Genomic DNA, 22,444 nt, shown 5'->3' on the forward strand with positions numbered 1-22,444 from the left:
CTGCTAAATTTAATAAGAGATTTGGGGCCAGGGTGAATATAACAGAGAAAAAATCTTAGGAATACATCTAAATAAAGTTTGAAAGAATTTAAATTTTTTAAAGTCCTGTCATTAAATATATTGGGCCTTATGAAATATTAAGTAACTTAATATTCTACCTCACAGAAATTAGAAACAGTCACCTGAGTTTTTACAAAACAATAAAAACCTATTGCATGTTTTAATGAATAATTAAGTGCATAAAGGATTAGATCTTATATTACCTTTTCTGATAAAGTGGTATTAGAATGAAGGGCTTGGTACTCTTATTGGTATTGTATCGATCGCATTACATTACTTTCCTCTAAAATACAACATGATAGATTTCTTAAATACTTTTTTCCTGAATGAAGAGATTGTTAGTTGAGGGAAATGGTCAGAAAACTCTCAGCATTTGTATGTCTATATAATGCAAGAAGTCTCCGATGTTTACATGCTTAAGTTAAACAGATGAAAATTTTACGTATAAGCCTTTTTCCCCCTTTTGCCTTAACTGCCGAGGAACCCGAGGCCATTGTAATCAGCTCATCTCAGGTGCCTGTCAACATCTAACCCATGCTCCCGATGGTCTCGCTTGTGTTTTCATCCCTAATTGGGTCTAGTTCTGTAAGCTGTATCATGTCCTTTTAGAAGTCAGTAGCATACAAACTATATAAATTGAGTAAGCTGAAAAATATATTTACTAAGGTTTTATAGCTAATTTACAATTGCCTACAATAGTAATGCATGATTAAATTAATGACAATCCTGTAACAAAAACACTAATGACTTTTTTTTAACATTTCGTTTAGAATATAATCATGGGGGCTGTAGAATGAATTAAGATTTAGACCTTGTCTTTCTTCCACTTTTATGGCTCTGAGATAAAAAATTGTTTTTTGTTCTGATGAAGAACGGAAAAGTTTTCTCTGCTGCAGCCTTCTAAAAGTGGAAGTTAATATTCTAAAATGTATGTACACATTTGCAGTTATGTATATAGCTCGAAAGCATAGAAAACAAAAACTATATTAAATTTCAACATACTTGTTATCCTGCATTCCAGTTGACTGTAGAGAACCACTAGTCATGTCTATCTGTTTTTGATACCTCTACAGAATAACTGCCCAGCATCCTCTGCCCAACCAATCAGAATGTAGGAAAATCTACAGATATGACGGAATCTACTGTGAATCTACCTACCAGAAGTATGTTGAAATCTTTGTGAGTCTTCCTTCTGGCTCGTGCATCAGTGCTTGTGGTTGCCAGCTATTCAAAAATATCCTTGTATTGAATGAAACCTTTTATTTCTCTAATTTAGTGGGGGAAAAAAAAACAAACCAAAATAAAACAATCAAAAAATTTGCCTCTGAAATTAAGACAGAAATAATGTTAATTCTTTTGATATTGTTATTTAAAAAATGATTGTATTAGAGCTCGTAGGTAAGCTTCTTTATATTGCAATAAACAAGTACTTATATGCAAGAAAATCTCAGCAAAATACATTGCACAGGTGCTGTGCATCTTAGGGATTTGAAAGGTGTGTTATGTATAAATTAGCTGTCACTTTTTTTCAATCCTGTAATGGAATGATGAGTTGTAATTTGCATAATCCTTTAAGAAGTCAAATTATACTGTCATGTAGCAGACTTAACATGCTAGCTAAGATTTCAGAGCTTTGCAGCTAATTACTATGTACCTTACAGGACAGTTAAATTGAAGTTGAATTCTCTGCCTTTGCTGCCATTTGCTTTGTCCATTACTTAACAGAATCTGCAGTGGTAACGAGGTGATGTTACTATCACTGAAGTAAATACTCTGCTCTGGAGAAGAAAGGCATTTTACTATATCCTAGCTTGACATGTATTGCTTTTGCTAAAAAGAAAGTTTTAATTTTTTGTTTTTTAAAACAATGGTTTAAATTGGAATATTCTCAAAAAGGACAAAATTTACGCTTTTCAGAAAAGTTATGGAATATTAATCGAAGCAGGATTAACCCTTAATTCATTAGATTTCCCTATAAAAATGTAAAGTAAGGTAAACATAATTCCATTGACGGCAGAAGCCTTTCTAGATGTACTTTGCAGATATACTTTGATGTGTTTTTATCTAGAAACTCTTAAATTCTTTGGCAGTAGAGTTTCTGTATTGGAAAAAAAATACTTTCTTTTCCTTAAAAATCCTTTCTAAATACAAGCTGGTGAGTTCTACTTTTATTTACTACTACAGTTGCTTATAGAACGTTTTCTTTCATGGTTTCTGTTTTACAAACCATTAGAAAATCCTGGAGCCAGTGGAGGCTGCTCTCTGAAATGGACACAAACTGGATATCAGAAGGGGATGGGACTCTTCCTTGTATCTTTGCTACTTATTTGTCTCTGACTTTATTTCTTGATATTCTATTGCCTAGATAGCGTCATTCATTCTCTTCATCAGAATTGGTGTTCTTAATAATGCGAAATTTTTTCTTATTATTTTTAAAAATTCTTGTTATCTGTGAGTCACTTATCATGGCTCTTGGTGGTCAGGTTTCTGTAAATTTTAGTGATTTTGTGGCTTTGTTGTGATTCACGGATACCTCGAAGAAGCCTTTTGCTGTGTAAGAAGGGGATCCTTTAAGGACCATCTTAAAGCAGCTGTTGATTATTGACCATTCAAGTAATTGGAGACCAAGAGCTAGCTGTTGTTCATTTGTAATTTAGCTAGCTTTAAACATGTCTGAAATTACTATCTGCTTCGAGGCCGAGGTTTGCCTATTCAAGGTCAGGAGCCCGGATGAGGTCACCAGGAATCCAGCTCACAGCAAGGTTTTTCTTCTAACCGTAGGTATCATCTCAAGGCCTGGCTCTTTTAAGAACTGGTGTTATTTGTAGTCAAGGTAGACACAGTAGGCAGCACAGCTGTGACTGCCAGGCAGAGTCACTAGGGGGATATTCATAACAAGGAAATATTGGCAAATAAATGATGAAGAAGGGGAGGAAATCCCCAAGATGTTAAATTGGAGCACTGTCACTGAGATGATTAATGGTGTTGTGTATTTTAGTGAAGATACTTATCTGGATTTTCTTGAAACTATAGTGTACATTTAATACCACCTATAAAAAAGCATGCGGTGCATGAGCACACTGAAGACAAAAGGCCGTGGATTCAGATTTTCCTGAGTGAGTATTTTCTCTAGCTAAGTCTTTGGCTTCTGGTTATTAGAAAGCTGGTTTTGATATGTTATATATAGAACTATGTGTATTCTATGTAATATATTTATTATTAATCAACTTTTATATAGCCCCCTTCTCTAGAGGGTTGAAAATATTTTGTGAAAAAGATGAGTATCTTTTCAACACTCTAGAGGAGTGAACATTATTAGTTACAGGGAAAGGATGATCACTCGGATTTGCCTAGTAATCCTAGGCAAACATGTGGAGTTGGTCATAGAGCTGCAATGTAAAGGGCCAAGGTTTCGTCAATGATGGGGTCAGTACAATTCTTAAAGAACTTCTCTATCAATTTCTGGTGAAGGGGAGGCTGTCTTGGAACACCCTTTACCTTTCAGTGTCAAGTCATAAATATCCTGATTCTGTCTAGTGAATTAGCTTTTGCCTTGCGGGGGTGGGGGCGGTCTTTCATCAGTGATGGAGGTGCATCTTTGAGCAAGTTGCTTAACCTACTTGGGTCTCAATAATTACTACTAGACATTGAGAGAGATACAAATGCCTTGTAATCCTATCTTCAATGAGTTTAGTGTCTATTAGAGCACTGATTTTCAATTTTGGGGGCCCTGTCCAAACAGTAGGATATGAATCTAATTTAGTGGATAAGAATTTTTTAAACAAAACAGAAGAGAATAGAAAATGTTAGTGCATTGCACTTAGTAAGGGTGTGTTTTATCCTGTGAGGCTTCTTTTTTTGTTTTGTGTTCGTGTATGTAAAACTACATATATGTGTATTCACCAGGTGGGTCATGAGGTAAAATGTTTTTACTGTTTTACATCCAAAAAAGATTGAAAGCCACTGTAATGGAGAGCTGAGTAGGTAAACATGATAACGTATAGATGTTATGTCATGTGTTTGGGATACAGTTGGTTATAAAGAAAGAAATGGTCAGTTCTGTGGAAAGGGGTCAGGAATGAAAAGGCTACACTCTCTGGTCTCTTATATCAAGGATGTGCTGGGCCATCCTGGATGGACAAATTTCCCATTCTATGATCCCTGACCTCATAGTAGTAAACTTCAAATTAGAGCAAGTATTTTCACCATTGAAATTAGAAAATGCTGCAAATCAGGTGCTTTCCCCACCACCTCAACTAGTTGTTACATATTTACCAGACTGTCACTGCTCATTCCAGTATAGTTCTATGGCTTTATAATTATTGTGAGTTATTTTATATTTTAAAACATTATTTTATATGTTGCACTTAGATGTTATTAGGAATTATTAAAATAAATCTTAAATATTGAAAATTTAAACTATATAGGAATAAAACCTGATTGTTGTAAAATGTCTAACTTATGAGTACAAAATAAATGGTAGTTACCCTAACTTGTTACATTAAACACTTATGACACAGCTGATTTAAAACTTCAGATGGTAGCTGGGATAAAGTTTCTTGGTAAAGGATAGGAATATGATTTTTTTTAAAACACTAAGCATGCAGTAAATATTTTACAAATTTCATTGTTTTATGTTAAACTGTCATTTGCTAAGTACTAAAACTTTCAGGTCCCAGATCCCTATCCTCATTTTCAGCTGTCTATATAGTTTGCAATGATATCTCTGGATTTTAGTAAACTCACTTGTAAAGTAGTAGATTTGATTGGGAGATGCCAGTGTTCTTTTTAATTAAGATAATTATCAGGCTTGCTTTTTTTCTATTTTCAAACATAAAAGTACAAGCAGTATGAAGAGGGTGAAAAAAGAAAAGACACATCTCTCCAGAATACCTATAACTTTAAAATTTATTTTTAAAGAAAAGCAAAAAAAAAAATATTTGAGTCTGAGGAAAGGTAAATTTCATGGACATGAGATGAAATTGTAGCAATAAATCCATTGAAAATCACCTGTGTTAATATGTGATCGTGAGGGAAGACACTAGGTAGAAAAGAGTCAACTGAGAAGGGCCTTTATAGCCTCAAAGTTTGTCACCATTCAGCTATCTGATTGGATTCTACTGTAGAGGTGTTTGAGGAAGCGTGAGCATCCTTAAAGCTGTGTTCAAGAACAATCATTTTACCAATATTTAGGAAAGACTGACTCTTGAGGAGACTGGAACTTAAATCACTAACATTTGTTGAGCACATGCCCTGGCATTGCAGTGGGCACTGCAGTACCTATTTTAAACAAAGGGTTTTAACTCTGGTTCCTAGTTACAAAGTGCAGCCTAGATTGAGAAGGGGGTTTTAATTGACTAGAGAGTTGTCACCTAAAGCAAAAGAGGCCCCTGGCAAGATGGTGAAGGTTGTCTTTGTTTCCTGTATTTTCCATCCCAAGCCCTTTCTCCTCTTCTGTGAAATTCATTCTCCCTGGATACCTGGTTACTGTTGCATGCCTGGGGCTTTATCTCCAGGGACATTTTTGTCTGAACCCCTCATTGCAGATTAGGTGTTAACTGATAATGCTGATAATGTTACTTTTCTTGATGTCATTTGCATTTTAGTATGTAACTGCAAATGAAAGAAGTCAAGGAGGAAAAAAAAAGAAGTCTTCTCTAACAGAATCATTTTAGATACCACAATGGGGGTTAGAGAAATTAATTTGGGGCTGATGGGGGCTGTGTGTTTGACATTTTTCTCCTTTTCCTGAAAATAATCCCGAATGTGGGTGTTCTCCTACATTGAAGATTGAGAAGATTCAGACTCAAAAGAGAAGGAATTAAGATGAGCCAGGGATAGGAAGAGGAGAATTAGTGAAGAAGGAACTCACCAGTCTCTAACAGCTGTGTTGTGCCAGACAGAGGGCTAAGAGTGCTAACCACCTGCACGTGTTATCCCAATTAAGGAAAACAAGACAGGTGCCTTGTCAGGCAGGTTGTTGGGGGTGGGGGGGATAGATGGTCACCTGTGCTGAAGGCGGGGAGAGAGGTCAAGGAGGCTCCAGCAGCAGCAAAATCTTTTGCTGGTTTAACCTGATTGATTGATTGCTATTTTACAGTCTTTTTCCCCCACATTAGAATAATTTATGCCAGTTGTGTTTGGATCAGTAAATAAAGAACAGAGAAAGAAATATACAATGAACTTCATAAAGAGCTCTGATAGAATCTGCATGTTAAACAGACATTGAACTTTGTAGCAAGAACTGCTTCAAGCCTTTCAACATCCAAATGAATTCTAATTTCCACATCATGCCTTTCAGACCTCAGTATGGTTTCTGATGGTTTCCCCCAGTTCATTTTAGCATCACACCAATGATTTTGCCTGTAAATCACTTGAAGTGGCATAGCTTGGTAATGTGGATGGCATGGAAGTGTACTACTTAGGACTACTATCAAACTAGCTTAAAAAGTAATTTATTCATTCACTTAACAAATATATTTCCATTGTCACCCACAGGTCAGGTACTGGTCTACATAAACTGATTTATTTAGGGGTGACTAAGAAAACCTCCGGCCTCCAGAATCCTGGAAGACTAAGATGTAGATAAGTCATTGGGATTCTGTGTGAGCAGTACCTCCAGGGAGACGAGTGTGAACTATGGAAGTGGCACCATGGAAGAGTTGTTTTTAATAGTTGAGGTGGGCCCCGAGGTCTTCATTGTGGAGCAGATACTTGATTTGGGGGAGGCATGATTGAAGTAGTGATTTGGACTTAAAGATAGGTCTTTCTGGTGTGGTGGTTCACAAATGGCACACCTCAGAAGTGAAGGGTTGGAAAAGGATGACAGGAGTTGAGGTTGGAGAGGAAGGAGAAGTGAAGGCTCAAGGGTGGACTGTTCTGCTGGAGAAGTTTTCATCGGAGGGGAAGAGTGTGGCAGGAAGTGCAAGTTAGAGTGAGAGCTGCTGGAGAAGTTTTCATGGAGGGGAAGAGTGTGGCAGGAAGTGCAAGTTAGAGAATCACTCTGGAAATAGCTTAGACCTGAGGCAGGAAACCTGCTGTGGGAATGGCCCACGACCTCAACTTTTCCTCTTTGTTCAGAAATTCATTTAGTGTGTTTTAAATGGAAGAATGTGCAATCATGCTGTGTTTGTTAGTCTGAAGTTATTTTCAATTTATAAACATCTTGGAGGACTCTCCCAGTGTGAGGTCCAGTTCAGGATCTGTCTACAAATTCATTGCTTTTCCTGGCTTGAGGTGCTCCACATTTGTCTTTCTCCTTACAGACCGCTTGCAATTCAAGATAAATGAATGCCAGAAAGTAAAAATGGAGAGGCACAGGAGGCATGATTTTAAATGGAAGGATATTAATTGGCTTCACCAGAGTGTATATTTTCATTATGAGAGAAGCGACTGCCTAGGTTTTTAAAAATAATTGGTTAGTGACACACCTGCAGTATGTATGCGAACTCTAGCAACTTGAGAACAGAAAGTAAAGGTCACGTTGAGAGGAGTAGTGCTACAATGAACCTTTTGTAGGTGTGCTGTTGAACTAGTGTTCCAAACCGCTAATGGGTAGTTTCAGAGAGGCAGACTAATGTGCTTGTGCCCAGATTTAAAAAATAATACAGCAGACTTATACATAAACTATGGTTTTAATAAATTCTCCTCTCTTTAAGAACAGCTTGTTGTGTGTTGAGTTTGTAAAGGTGTCTTCAGTGAATTTTAACTTAGTTTAGTAGGGCGGAAGAATTATGCTTTAGCCTTTGCCTATAAGCCGCCTATTTTAAGAGATCCTCAAGTTCACACGGTAGTTTTTAATCATTGCTAGATATTGTTAAACCTCTTGGAAACGAATCTGAGTTTTATCCCAACCCTACAATTTTCTATTAGATATGGGACAGTGGCTAATTTACTTAACTCTTTGAGCTTCTGTTTTCTCACTTCTAAAATGGGGGTAAAAATAGTTGTTTTGAGGATCAATGAAGATGATAAGACTGATATTACTAATCTTTTACCAGATACTTCTGTCAGGCAGTAGGCTAATGGCTTAACAGACTTTTTAAAAATCATTATAATAAACTTATACACTAGATATGATCATTCCTACCATTTACAGATGAGATAACAGGCTTACAGAGATGAAGTAGCTCACTCAAGGTGAAGGCAGGAAATGGTGGATTTGGGTTAGCATCAGTAAACTATGGCCCATTGTCCATATCTGTTCCCCCTGCTTTCCCTGACTATTTTTGTAAATAAAGTTTTATTAGAATATGGACAAATTCATTTATGCATTGTCTGTGGCTGCTTTTTTGCTAAAATGGTGACAGAGTAGTGGTGACAGGGACCATATAGCCTACAAAGCTTCAGATGTTTACTATCTTGCCTATGACAAAAAGTTTGCTGTATCCCTGCTTTAGACCTCAGTCTGACTGACTTCAGAGCCTAAGGTATAAACCACAAAAATGCTTATTATGGTGCTTGGCACGTAGTAAATACTAAATTAGTACTACTTTGTTACTCATCTAACTTAGTGTACAACTGTTCATCTTATAGAATTCTCATCTGCAAAATGGAAATAAGCATTCAACCTCCAGCAAGATAAACCATCCTGACAATGGAAATGTTGAAGAATTTAAATTTAAAGTTGATCAAGGAACACATTCTGAATTGTGCATTATATTTGCCATCTATTATGTTTTATGAAATATAAATGTGAGAATTTATATTTTCATAACATTTAAAGCATAGTACTCCATTAAAGGGAATAATTGTAAATTTTAGTGAATATTCAGGATCTGCGTTAAATTAATTTCATAGACCAGAAATTTTCATATTAGGAAGTTTAAGAAAATATTTTTCCATATAACAATATATAAATACATTGCGGAAATGCCACTTATAATAAAAAGTATTATGATCTGTGTTGTTAAAAAATCTTACTTATTGTAAGCTCACTTTTGTAAGTGAGTTTACAATAGAAAAACACCAGGATTTATCCCTTTTAATGAGAAGATATATAGTTAGCTTACCACCCCTAATAGTCTTATCAAAAAGGGACAAGATTATAGTTTTAACTTTACCCTACCCAGAACTTTTGTTTCCATGTACTTGTCCATTATTGATTCAGAGAATTCCCTGACCTCTGCTCAGTAAATGGCTTTGGGTTTATATTACCTTGGAGCCTAGATTGCACTGTGCTGGACCTTCAACTTGCGTTGAGGGAATGTTCTTGGAATTGCCTTTCACTAGGCCCAATGCCATAGCTCTGGGTTGGTGGACAGAGGGTCTGTAGATTAGTTTAAATCTCTTGGAATATCTCGTTTTGAATAGGACACAATACATTTTTATTCCAGAACATTTAGAAAATACAGATAATCATAAAACAAATGTCATCATTATTTGTAATCGTGCCACCCACAGATAGCCACTTTTAATAATTTGGTCCTTAAATATCATTGTCTGTATTTATATGTGTATCATCTCTGATAGGTGTCTATCTATGTATATAGGTATTTTCTTGTGAGTCGACCCACAAGTTGCCTCAGCTGGGAAATTTCTGGGTCCAAGTGTTTAAGTTGTAGAGGAGCTACTTATTTAAGGGAAGCAGGAAGCTTTATGATTAGCTTCCATATAGAAACCATGTTCCGCAGAGATTTCCTTTCTTACATGACATCTTTTTCCCTGGTGTAGTTTGTATATCTCTTCTGAATTTTTATCACTTTCTTGTTGGGAGTTTTAATTCTTTTGTTTGAATTTGAATTCCTCTGGCAAGAACTAGTGATACACTCATCAGTGGCAACAGTGATAAGATTTTCAGCATAAAAATTCTTCCCTACCACCTCAATTATTTTTATCTAGATAGCCCATCTATGAATGTGGAAATAGGATGAATCTAATGGTAAGGGTAGTGGACTAAAGAAACATAGGCCTTTTTTTTTTTTTCTTTTTAGGTCGGGATATGTACATGTATGAGCAGTAACTATTAAATGTTTAGATGGAATTCTCTGACTGCTTTATGAACTCATTCTCTCACATGCCACGTCTGCTACGTCATTCACTAGGTTGCTTAAAAAGAGAATTCTATTTACTCTGTTCAGCTTTGAGATGTTTTGATCTAGTTCTCAAAGGAGAGAGAGGTCTGGCTCCTGTGAGGATTTTGGTTCAATGACCAGCCTGTAAGGAAAGCATTCTTGGGTGATTTTCCATTGGCAAACCTGAGACCTTTGTGATTCACAGATCAGTATGAGGATTCTTTGGAATTAAGTGCTTGAGATTTATGTGATTAAATAGACTATTTTAGCATCTTGTTTAAAACCTAATTTCCCTTCCTCTCCCTCAGCCCAGTTATAAAGGGTCCCTGCAATAAATACCAAATGCAATAGTGTTTATGTATTAGATTTTATATAGGACCTCACTCTGCTTTTCTCACTAGGTACCAATGAGGAGAAGCTATTACTAGCGATTCTCATCACTTGCATTGCAACCAACATAAGCTTCCATAAGCTTCATTTTCTTGACTATTGCTTGTCAGAGGCGCTCAGAGTGAATTACATATAGCCAACTGCATATGCCTTGGTCTTGAAAATAGGAGGTACATAGTCTTTCTGATGATTCTTTGTCTCCACTCTCCAATTCCACTAAAAACTGTTTTAGGAGTGAAATTGAGTTAGCATGGCTCTATTGGGCACAAAGCCTCTTATCCTATGTGTTTTAGATAACAGTTGGATCTCCTGGAGAAGACTCCATTTACAGTAATTATAGGGAAGTCTTTGCTCACTTCCAGGGAAGCCAGCATGCTTTTCTAGGAAATGCCTAACTGCTTGATGGCTTGCAAGGAGAAGATAAGCAGCAGCTGATTCTCATCCCCAGGAGAAATTCATCAGGTGTCTAAAGTTTTGAATTAGTATCGGTGAAAGCAGTGGTATTCATCTTACCATGTTTCTTTAAGGAGAGATCTGGAGGCACATTTAGTGGGGATGAGGGTGGAAGCTAAGGGGAGTTCCTGAGCTCTTGCAAAATTGATGATTAATAAATTCATTTGATAGGAAGATTGTTTACCTTCTTTTCTGAATGGTGCATGCCTGGAGCCAGTACCAATATATATGAGGCTGGTAGGGATAAAAGATGATGATTTAAAAAAAATTATCACGGTGTTTGTGAAATGCCCTAGGGAAGGGAAGACTAGAAAACTAAAATTATGGGCCAGCAGATTTTAAGTAGAGTATATTTATACAAGAACCTAGTAGCAGGTTGGGTTTGCTTGTACCTCAAATACCTTTATTGGGTCTGTTCAGGAGAAATTTGCTGGACACAAATGATTGCCGTGGTACAGTGTAACCTCAAGATGTGAGCCTCTGGGGTATAGACAGAATAGAATGAATACAGCTGCATTTATTCTGCCATCAAAAGAAAATATTCATTGATGCCAAGATCTTTCATTGTGAGCTAAAATGATTCTTCTGGAGACAACAGAAGATTTAACTCTTGAAGTTATGTTTTAGTTTCAGCGTTCCTACTTCTGTGTTGGCTGGTTTTCCATATGGAGTATATGGATGAGGCTGAAATAGGTTTCAGTAATGATGAGGCTAAAATCAAAAGGAAAGGCAGTAACATGTTGCAACTATGGTGTTCTGTGGTCTCCAGGCATTACTGAAATTGACCCAAAGAACCACATTTGGAGTAAATAGGTGATATATTCATTTTGCACTCAAGAAACTGAAGACTCGGGGTAGGTGAGTTGCTCAGTTTACCCAGCTAATAATCTGGTGTCTGATCATAGAAGATGAATCCAGGTCAGGCTGTCCCAGCAGTTCATCTCTTTCAACTGGTTGACAAAAAGATATCCATCCTCTGTTCAAAAGTAGTTTACTGAAGTCTATGCGAAAGAATAAGACCCTGAGGAACTTAAAGCCTTATTTATAGAGGAGGGAAGTTTGTCATATTTGAACATTAGTCATTTAAAAATATATATATTTAATGCCTTTAGTGTGAAAATCTGTGTACTCTCCAAGCATGGGTGCAATTAGGTCTTTCCTTTGGAATTTTCATCTGTATTTACACTGCAGTTGTCACACAAAAATGGACGAATTCCAGGTTTTTATCTCAAGCCCTACCTCTTTCCAAACTCGGGTTTTATATTCCCAAAGTACTTAATGTTTCTACCTGTGATCCACTTTGCATAAACCTCCACATGGTTGACCAAGAAATTTGCAGGTACTTCTATGGACATTCCCAATTAATCCTCAAAGCAACCCAATGAACTGTTTTATCTCCATTTTACACAGAAAAAACCCAAACCAACCAAACCAACTCTTGAGTCAGAGGTTGAATGATTTGAAGAATTCCACACAGTTGCAGTGTGGTATGGTGTGGCATGGCCCACATGCAAAGCAAGATCTTGATCTTCCGGTTTCTGATTCTCTCCAAGGCAGTGCAGCCATTCCCCCAAAACAGAACTCCACGTCTTTCTTAGAATGATCCTCTCCTACCCTATACTTTTTTTGCTTTATCTTAATTTTTCATGTCATTCAGGATTACTCTTGGAATCTTCCATTCTGCTTCTCTCTTGTCTCAAATATCCTGTTTGTAGAATGAGTTATTTTAAAAATACTTCCTTTCTTTTCCCATCTCTCTAATCTAAGCTATTATTTCATGGCTGTATTGTTGTAGTCTCCTAATTAGTCTTCTGTCTCATTCAGTTTGATTAAATTAAATAAACATTTGAGTCCTACTGTATACAAAGTACTATGCATGAAAAAGCAAAAATGTTCCTTTCTGGGCTTCCTTATAGTTACCAGATTAAAATACTGTTTCTAACATATTTTCTTGCTCAAAATCATTCTCACTGCATGATGTCTATAATCTTAGCTCGGTGTTTAAAGCCCACCAGTCTTGCTCTAGTCTGCCTTTCAATCTCTCCTTCTCCCCCAAGATGTTGCAACACAAGTTCTCTGCTCGTATCCATGAAATGTGTGTAGTTACCGTTGTTTGGCAAAATACATGATGCTCTGACTCTGTGCCTTTTTCTCATCCATTGTGGTTTCTTTCCTCTTAATTCTATACATTGATTAGGTACATTCTATAACCAGGAACTATTGTCTGGGATATATCAGTGAACAAAGAAGAAAATCTCAGCCCTCAAAGTTAGAGGGCATTAGAGACAGGCAGTAAACAACAAACATTAAAAACCAAGCGAATTGTGTAGTCTCTTAGGTGATGACCAGTGCTATGAAAGAAAAATATAGAAAGTTAAGAAGATATTTAGAATGCTGGGGTGAAGATGTGTCAGTTATGGTTTTGAATAGGTGAAGTCCCATTTATAAAGATGGCATTTGAGCCAAGACTAAAAAAGTGAGGGAGTTAGGCACCCGGAGAGCCAGGGGAAAATATTCCGGGCAGAGCGGACAGTTGCTGCAAAGGTTCTGAGGCTGAAGAGTTCTTGATGTGTGTGAGGACCACAAGTAAGGCCTATGTGGAGTTGGAATGAGCAAGGATGACTGTAGCAGGAGACAGGTCAGAGAGGTAATACGGAGCCAGCACATAAGACTCTGGCAGGCTCCGGTAAGGTCTATGGCTTTTACTAGAAATGGAGCCTTGGGAGGATTTTGACTTGAGAAGTAACTTTTAAGAATCAGTTTGGCTGCTAGATCAATATATACGTACTTCAGGGGGATGAGGGCGGAAGAAAAGAGATTAGCTTGAAAACTATTAGCGTAATCAAGGTGGCTCATACCGTGGGTGTGGAAGTGGAGGTAGTGAGGAATTTGGTTTCCAATGTATTCTGAAGTAAGAGCCAACACAATTTCCTGATGGAGTGGATTGAGTGAAAACATAAGAGAGACAAGGAAGTCAATATTGAATCCAAGATTAAATCCTAATGCATCATTTACTCTATCACATGTGTGATGGCACTCAGTCGTATATATGCAAATAAATACCTTTCAGGAACTCATAAACTTATAAAAGTTAAAGAATAAAAGTCTATGTGTGTGCATGTGTATAATATCTTCTTAATAAGATTGTAAGTTCCTTAGAGGTATTTATTCATTTATTCACTCCACAAACCTTCTTACGACACTTATTAAGGCCAATGATTGTCTTATCTCCTCAGTAGTGCTAAATGCAATTAGAGGCAACTTCAGCATAGTATGTAAGTGCACAGGCTCTGATGGAGACGGATGTATTCAAGCCCTAGTTTTATTATTTATTTCCTGGGTGATCTTAACAAGTTGCATGAGATATCTGTTCCCCATTTTTACCATCTGTGAAATGATAATATTCTCTCTCATAGGGTTTACCATGGGGAGTAAATGAGCTAATACATCTAAAGTACTTAGAAAAATGCCCAGTATATAGTAAGTACTGAAATACTGTTTACCATTCCTAAGTAAGTGTTCAGGAAAAATTAGTTAAAAGAGAATTAACATTTGGAGTGACTTTCCTCCCTTAAACACCATGTTTAAAACCTGCCAAGTTGCATGGATAAAATGAATAATACGGGCTATAGTAAGCATCGCTTTTGAGCTAATGCTTTAAAAAAATAACAGGAGAGTATTGTGTTATGATCAGTCTGATTAGCTGTCTCTCTTTAGGGGTGGATGTCAAAGCTGGTCAGCAACCCCTCTGGGTGCATTTGATTGACAGAATGGCAAACAGCATTTAAATACCTAACATAAAAAAATCAATGTTTTCTTATTATATTTTAGCTTAAAATGTTGAATGTGTATTAAAATGAGAAAAATAATTTTAAGGATAGATACGACTTTCCTAGTACATAAAAGCAAGGAGATCACATCAAGAAAGGAATATTATTTTTTTGTCCCAATACAGGAAATTACTATTTTTTCCCTCCCTGTTTATATTTTGATACCTAATATCTCCCTCCTTTCTTTCTCTCCCCTCGCCCCTGCAATATGGTTGTTTTTCCTTTCATTCCTCTTTATTATCAGCAATTAATTTGGCCTCCAAATCCAGGAATGGGTGGTGTATTGCCACTGTGCAACTCACGCAGGCATCTTTAGTGTCAGAGGTGGTTTGAGAGCTGCTTAATTCTGCTTTCATTGTGCCTGGTACTTTAGCGAAGCATTCAGGTTCTGTTTGAGCTCAGTATTCCTGATCCTATTCTGTATCTCCTAGATGGCAATGCAGACAGTGGCTGTCAATGAGTAACAGGTAAATATTGAACAGGGAAGCTGTTTTGATTAACTTTGTGGATCATTATTTGAAAGTAGCCTCTGCAGTCAGACCAGCTCCATCACTCATGATCATAGCACATGGCATGGGGGTTAGAGAATCAAGCTGCTGGTTAGAAAGCTGAGGTTACATTCTTTGTTGTGTACCTGGTCCTGCATTACTGCAGTGTTGGACTAGTTACAGCTATCCAATGAGCAAAAGTGGTGATTATTTAGCATGATAGGAATGCAAGATATTTAAGATGATAAAGCACAAAGAATGCTTAAGGGGAACTTTGTGCTATGTAGATATAAATTAAAACATTTATAATAACTTTTTGAATAAGTAACAGTATGGGTACTCTTAACTTTTTATCCAGATTCATAAATCCTTTTCTAAATTGAAATTTAGACAGGGAAGACTGAAAGTGACTTTTTGATCTTTTAATGTGTGCTGAAAAAAAGTAATTTCAGCATCTATCCATTTTCCTAGATTTAGTCTATAATACCTCATATGTACAAATTGCCTCCATGACACATTTAGCCAGGAGATTGTTCCATAATTAATTTGCTATTTATTAAGTGATTCTGATCCAACCATTGAAGCTCATGGTATATTATTAATGGTTTAGTATCATTTGGAACAACACCATTGTCATCATTATTAATACTTTGAGCTTCCGTCAAAGAATATGCATGGAACTTGGTAAAAAGACGTAGAAAAGATAGCTTTCTGCTCTCAAGAAACATTTCTAGGTCAAATCTTACATGGCCATAACCATGATTAGGTTGTCCAGGAGAGACCCAATTTCATAGTTGAACAGGCAATTCCAAAATATTTTCGTAAGATTAACATTTTACAGTAAATATTTTAGTTAAGTCTTAATCTTGTTGAGATATAGAAATATTCAGAAAACTAAGTGAATAATAAAGATTATTAAAATGACCAACAGCACTGCAAATCTACCTCTCCCTTACCCTCATTCTAGAGCAGTAGTTAAAAGGTAGTCATTTTATGACATTTTAAATGTGTAACTACATTTTAAGTTTATTTAATTAGATGAATTAATGCTATTGTTACTTGCTGTTTAACATTTGTGAACTACAAAAGTGACAAGATATATATAATGTTGGATGGAGTCTTAATTTTATGTGTCACGTAAGTGTTAAGCCCATATAACCTAAAATAACAGCTGAAAATAAAATATTCTGAAAATTGTGAATAGGTGCAATATAAAATGGTCATGCTAACTAGAACTGTAATTTGTACATTTCTGTCACATTTCTGAGGAAGAGATGCTATGTTGGTATCTTTTTTAAAAACATGTTTCAATTTTTCTTTTAAATAAGCAGCGGGAAATATTAATATTCTTGCTCTTTAATTATAATATTCTAGACTAATTGATGGGAGTACCTCCCCTCACCACCCTGAAAGGGAAAAGATTTAAGATTTCATTTAGAAAATTGCCTCAATTAGACAAGTATTATTTACCAAGTAATGTGTTAGAAATCACCGTATTATATTTTGAAATTTAAATAAACCTATAATATCTATACAAAATACAAAATAGAAAATCAAATTTAACAAATGTGAAACATCTTTACAATAGAAATACAATTCAGGCGTAAGCTAAATGCTTATTCCACTTAACGACATAGTCTATAGTACTCGTCTCTTTCCCCAGGGGACCCAGGACTTAACTTGGATTAGGTTCCAAGTGAACATGTGTTAGGTGGTCCCATCCTAACCCACACTACAAAACTAGAACATAATTTGACGTAAATCTTTGTTAAGAATTGAAATAGCAGGAGATGCTCTGGGTCAGGATGGAATTGGCAGGGCTGTGTGGAAACATGCACATGTGGCATGGTATCCAGCAGAACTAGCACTTTTTGATTTTCTTGAAGTTGTTAGTGAATTCAACATCTAGTCTCTCTTTATGGAATAGGGACCTTGGCACACAGTATTTCTGTAGACTTATTTGTTACCCATATTATAATTGGCATTTTAGTTATAAAAATTAATCTATACATAAAATAAAATATATGTATTTCAATTTTTAAAATCTCCTGATTTTCACAACCTAAAAAGAATTTTATGTTTATGCCACCACAGAAAATAGAATGCATTAGGCAAGGATTATTTAAATGATAATGACATCATTTCTGGCTTTTAACATTCTATTTTAGTTACTAGACAATTTGGTTTAATTTGGAGAAAATGGAATATAATGGAGGTGTGTGGTAGTTTTGAAAGTTATTTGGCTTCATTTAGAAACAGATACTCATTTATCAAGAAAATATCATTTGTGAGGAACTATAGGCATTTCTCAATCTCAAGGAAGTTTCAGGCCAACAGGGGGACTAAGGTATAATTCATTAATAAGTAAATATTTACTGAATATCTACCAAGTGCCAGACATTGTTTTAGGCCCTAGGTATTCAGTGATAAACAGGACACCCAGAATTCCTACATTGTAGAGCTTATGCCACTTAACGGCATAGAGCTTATACTCGAGGAAGGCAGAAAATTTGCAGATATGTATATGACTTAAAAGTAGTGCTCTATAGTGTGGTGTAAGTCTCTCAGTTCACTGAGAGTCCAGAAGAGCAAGATCATTTATGGCTGTGAAGAATTGGGAAACTCTTCTTTGGGAAGCTGGAACCTAAGCTGGCCCTTTATAGATGGGAATAAATAAGCTGTGTTTGTACATAACAGGATGGAAACAAGAGTTTGTATTCAGGGTTGACTAGAAATAAAGGGTGAGATTGATGGGACCTTGAAGAAGAAGAGAGGAATTTGGATTTGGCATTTTATATGGTTCCAAAATACTGAAGGATTTGGGTTGAGGAATAGTGGAGTATGTGAAATTTTTCTAGCCCGTGTTAGCATGGAGTGGTTCTGTTATGAGTGTTATGATTAAGAATTGAGAGCAGACTACATAAATTTTCTATTTGCACAGGCACTGACTATTGCAAGATTTATTTAAGGTCTATTATGTGGACATGGGATTGGATAAAGGAATCATATGATCTGACTTATGAAAGTGAGTTGTAGACCAGAAAGTTTGAGAATCACTGTTTTTGGTCCAATATGCTGGCTGTGATTTACATGATTACCTACATTTTTCAATAGGATTCAATCAGGAAATACTTTTAATGTATTGATAGAGTACCAAGAAGAACTCATGAAATAGCAAACATTTTGGGGCATGAATAGACAGCCAAAAATGATTCATAGAGAAATTACTATAAGGAATGGCCACCATCTAATCTACATCTTACTGCATAAGAAACAAATACATATTAACATTTTAGGATAGGGATGGGTAACATAAACTAGTGATTAAGAAATAGTGACCTTCGGCTCTGTTAGTAAATATTGCCTGTGAATCAAGGTGCCAATCAAGCATAACAGGTGCATGTTGCAGGTGATGGTGCAGGAATGACAGATACATCATTTTTTAAAGATAGGTCACTTCATGAGAACAACTATGTAGATGTTCTTGCTAATGACAGAACCAACTTGCATGATTAGTAGTCATTTTTTGACAGCCACCATATTGAGGGGAGGTTTACCAAAACATCTCTCTGATCTGTTGCTTATGAACTGTAAGGTTCAGACCCTTATTAAGTTGATTCCTACCTCCATCTAGATAAACAGTAGAGGAGGAAAAGTCCTGTTTTCATAATTTTCTTAGAATTTGTAATTAAAATTGGCATTTTATTTTGTTTCAATATAGAGGCCTTTTTTGAGAGATGGTTTATTATATAAAATGAGGGTTTTCACCTTTTAAATTATAAGGGTACATTAATTATTGGAATACAAGTATCCTGGGAGCAACCTAGTTTTTTAGGAATTCTGACAGTTTTATACACTGGTTTTTATAGGAATTCTGACTTAACTCTTTTTAGGTTTTGTGGTGTTATTGCTACAAATGATGTTTGATTTCTAAAAAATATTTGGGCTACCAGGATCTTCATAGAGTCTTTCTACATTTTCATGAAGTTAGATGAATTTAAAGAACATGAGTATGAGTATCTTTAAAGAGAAGCTGACTGCCTTATTAGCAATATGTTAAGCTTGTGTCATTTTAAAACATTTTAATTCCTTTGTTAGCAAATTATATTCTTTTTATTTCATAGATATTATATCATTAAAGTTCTTCATGACATTTATTTCTAAGATGTGTCCTGTACTTGCTATCCTTTTTCCTCTTCTTAGTTCATGAAGTCGACATCACCATAAAACAACTAATGCTAGAACCTTAGTTGAGCGTGCCACAGTCTCTTTGGTTCACCTGCCACTCATTGCTATAACATGTTATAGCAGCTTCTATTAGGCCACAGAAACACTTAGAAAGCTGTATCATTTATGCTAGCTATTGGACACTGAGCTGGCATAGAGAGGGAAAACTTACAACTATAAGTTAATTTAACGTCTCTAAAGTATTTGTTTAGGGAGGCAATGATATGAATGTTAATAAATAACTACAATTTCGTAAATGTTTAGTAAACTGTATTTACAGAGCCCATAAGAATCTATTTTATTTAACTTCTAATATTTTAAGATTTAGTTTTGTATTTTGTTAATTAGTAGAATCAGAGATTGATTTACATCAAAAAATGAAACTTGGTTTTAAAATTATTCGCAATTCTGTGTGTTGATTTCCTTAATAATTATCATTGGTCTTTAAAATTCTCATCCAATGAAACAAACACTCGGTTTTTGTAAATAAAATGCATTTTTACATTTTCTGTAACTCTCACCAGACTTCTCATTAAGAGTGAAAACCCCAGTCTTCTCTATCACTCTCTCTCCCTCAGTTCTCTCTGAGAATCTAAAAACAAGGGCCTTTCTTTGTCTTTTGTCATCAATTTATAATGAATACAGGTTGATAAGCAAAAATAAGACCTCACATCCCAAGAAAGGAGTACAGGAGAATTGTAGAATTGCGTAGAGAATTGCATAGGGAATCCTGCATTTGAAAGTAGAGCTTCAAGATGAAAAGCCACCTGGAGGCCTTGAGCTGGGTGATTTTGTTTTCCTGTAGACGCCATGTTACCGATTACATAAAAGAGAATATAGACTTCTTGTTAGCTGATAAATGGAGATGGGAATCACTTACTAGGTTATTTTATACTATTTGTTAACAATATTTACCTTCTTAAATTGATTCAGCATAATCCTCACTGCAGCTTTCCTTCATTTCTGGAAGACATATAGATAATGTGGTACTTTTATAAAGCCATACGTGGCAATGAAAAACTGATTTTTGCCTTAGCTCAACAGAGCAGCAAGATTATATTAACATAGACTTTGGAACATTTGAGTTCCCATAGGGTACAGAGTGTGGCTGATATGACACGACTTGCCTTCAACAGTTGTTTTAACAAGATTTCCTTCATATGCAATATACTGAGCTGACAGGCATAACTGAGTAATGTTAGTAAGAAACACTGTTGGCAAAATTCTTGACTTTCATCTTTATCTGATTAATCCAAAGCAATGTGTTACTTACAAAAAATATTTTCGACTGAATATACATGACAGATACTTATTTTTAAAATGTGTATAACTTTATAAGAACTATTTTTAGTGTGTAATATTTTTGTTCTACAAAAGTTTTTCTACATTTTAAAGCACACACAGAAGGATGTCCAGGACTTTAGATGTCTGGTATAAAGTAGCTCGATGCTATTTATTCATGCGATAACGATTTATTGAGCACCTACTAGGTGCCAGGCACTGGGGGATATAATAGTGGATAAAACAGGCCAAGGTGTGGGCTGCTGCGGTACTTATATTTGTATGGGGATAGCAGACAAGCAAATGGATCAATAATAGGAAGTATATAAAGGGGATATAGGCTATAGAGATTGCAGTAAGCAGGAAAGTAGGTTAAGGAAACCCAGAAGTTGGGATGGGGTTTGCAATTTTAAATGGGGTGGCCAGGGAAGGGCTCATCGAGGTGACAGTTGAACAGATTTCCTAAATTGATGCTTGGGGCCCCCTCTGTGTATACTCTTGACCCACCATATGGAAATGTATTCGTCCTGGTCAGCTAATTGCACCACTGATGCTCACTCTCTCCAACAATGTTCTTTCCTGTGCTTTGTATTTTAATGTTCTCAGTGATGCTTTACATTCTATTTTATATTGTTTTACTTTTGGAGGAACGTGTATTCCACGGAATGTTGAGCTCATCGGATGAAAGGTACTATAATTTTTTTAAAGAAAGCATAAATCAAGCTTCCATAAATATTCCAAATTGTACCTTAACAAGAAATTTGTGTAAACATTTAGAAGTGTAAAAGAAAACTTTTCCGCTCTAAGAATGGTATTTTTATTGTTTTACTAATTAATACTTTTCTTCTACTTAGCACTTTTAAGACTTGATTTAATTACAGTTCATAGTGTTTTAAAGTGAGTCAGTCTTGCTTTGCTCAAAACATTGCATTTTTTTTTTTTGGCCCCTTTTGGCTTCAGCTTATACTGAAATATATCATTTATTTTACTGCCAGAGTCTTCATTGAAAATACATGTAGTGCTGCTACTGGGTGATGGAACTGTGACTAATAAAAAAAATATTAGATGTACATTTGCTTTATAATGCCAAGGACAGAGTTAATTGAGCACTTTTCCCATAGTAATATGCAGGTAGTTGTTATTTGGCTCTGGCCTTAGAAATAAAATGAATTTTCCTGTCTATTATGAATTTGAAGACTGCATTTGAATTGGGTCCCAAAATATTGTGATGATTCCTTTTCTGGAGAGGTGCCTGCATTGCTATCTATGATAATCATTAGAGTAATCAATCAGTTTAGAATCATTTGGTAAAGTGCACACTCGTGTCCTACCAAAAAATAGAACCATGTGAATCATAGATTTCAAAAACTCATAGAAAGTCAAATATAGATTAAGAAAGAGATAGCAGAGTAGTAAGATTTTTATTGGAGAATTTTTCTCATTGAATGAAATAAGAGTAACAACTGATGTAATATTAAGTCTACTTGTATTTAAGGATGGGGTAGACTAAAACCTTGGAGAGCATTGCTTTCTTCCTGGAAGAAGTCACATAAAAATAAGAAAAAAAATTTCTTGTCATGAATGTTCAGTCTCACATTTATGTTTTTTAAACCAGTAAAATTTTGGGAAATTACTTTAGAATAAGGATTTCTCTTACAGTTAATTAGATTTAATATCAGAAAATAATTGGGAATTACTTAAA

General features: G+C 35.7%; 1 protein-coding gene across 8 annotated transcripts in view; it reads left to right on the top strand.

The window, feature by feature from the left end:
- Positions 1-22,444, top strand: part of NPAS3 (neuronal PAS domain protein 3) — an 807,876-nt gene that overhangs the window by 106,530 nt on the left and 678,902 nt on the right. For 6 of the 8 annotated variants that reach the window (XM_025043375.1, XM_025043377.1, XM_025043376.1 and 3 more), the window contains exon 2: positions 1,134-1,223. The exons of the other annotated variants lie outside the window; for them this stretch is intronic. In XM_025043375.1, the coding sequence (XP_024899143.1) occupies positions 1,134-1,223 (90 nt within the window). The remainder of the gene's footprint in view (positions 1-1,133; positions 1,224-22,444) is intronic. 8 annotated transcript variants of the gene reach the window in all.

This window comes from Pteropus alecto, unplaced genomic scaffold (genome assembly GCF_000325575.1).
Source record: "Pteropus alecto unplaced genomic scaffold, ASM32557v1 scaffold171, whole genome shotgun sequence".
Taxonomy (NCBI): domain Eukaryota; kingdom Metazoa; phylum Chordata; class Mammalia; order Chiroptera; family Pteropodidae; genus Pteropus; species Pteropus alecto.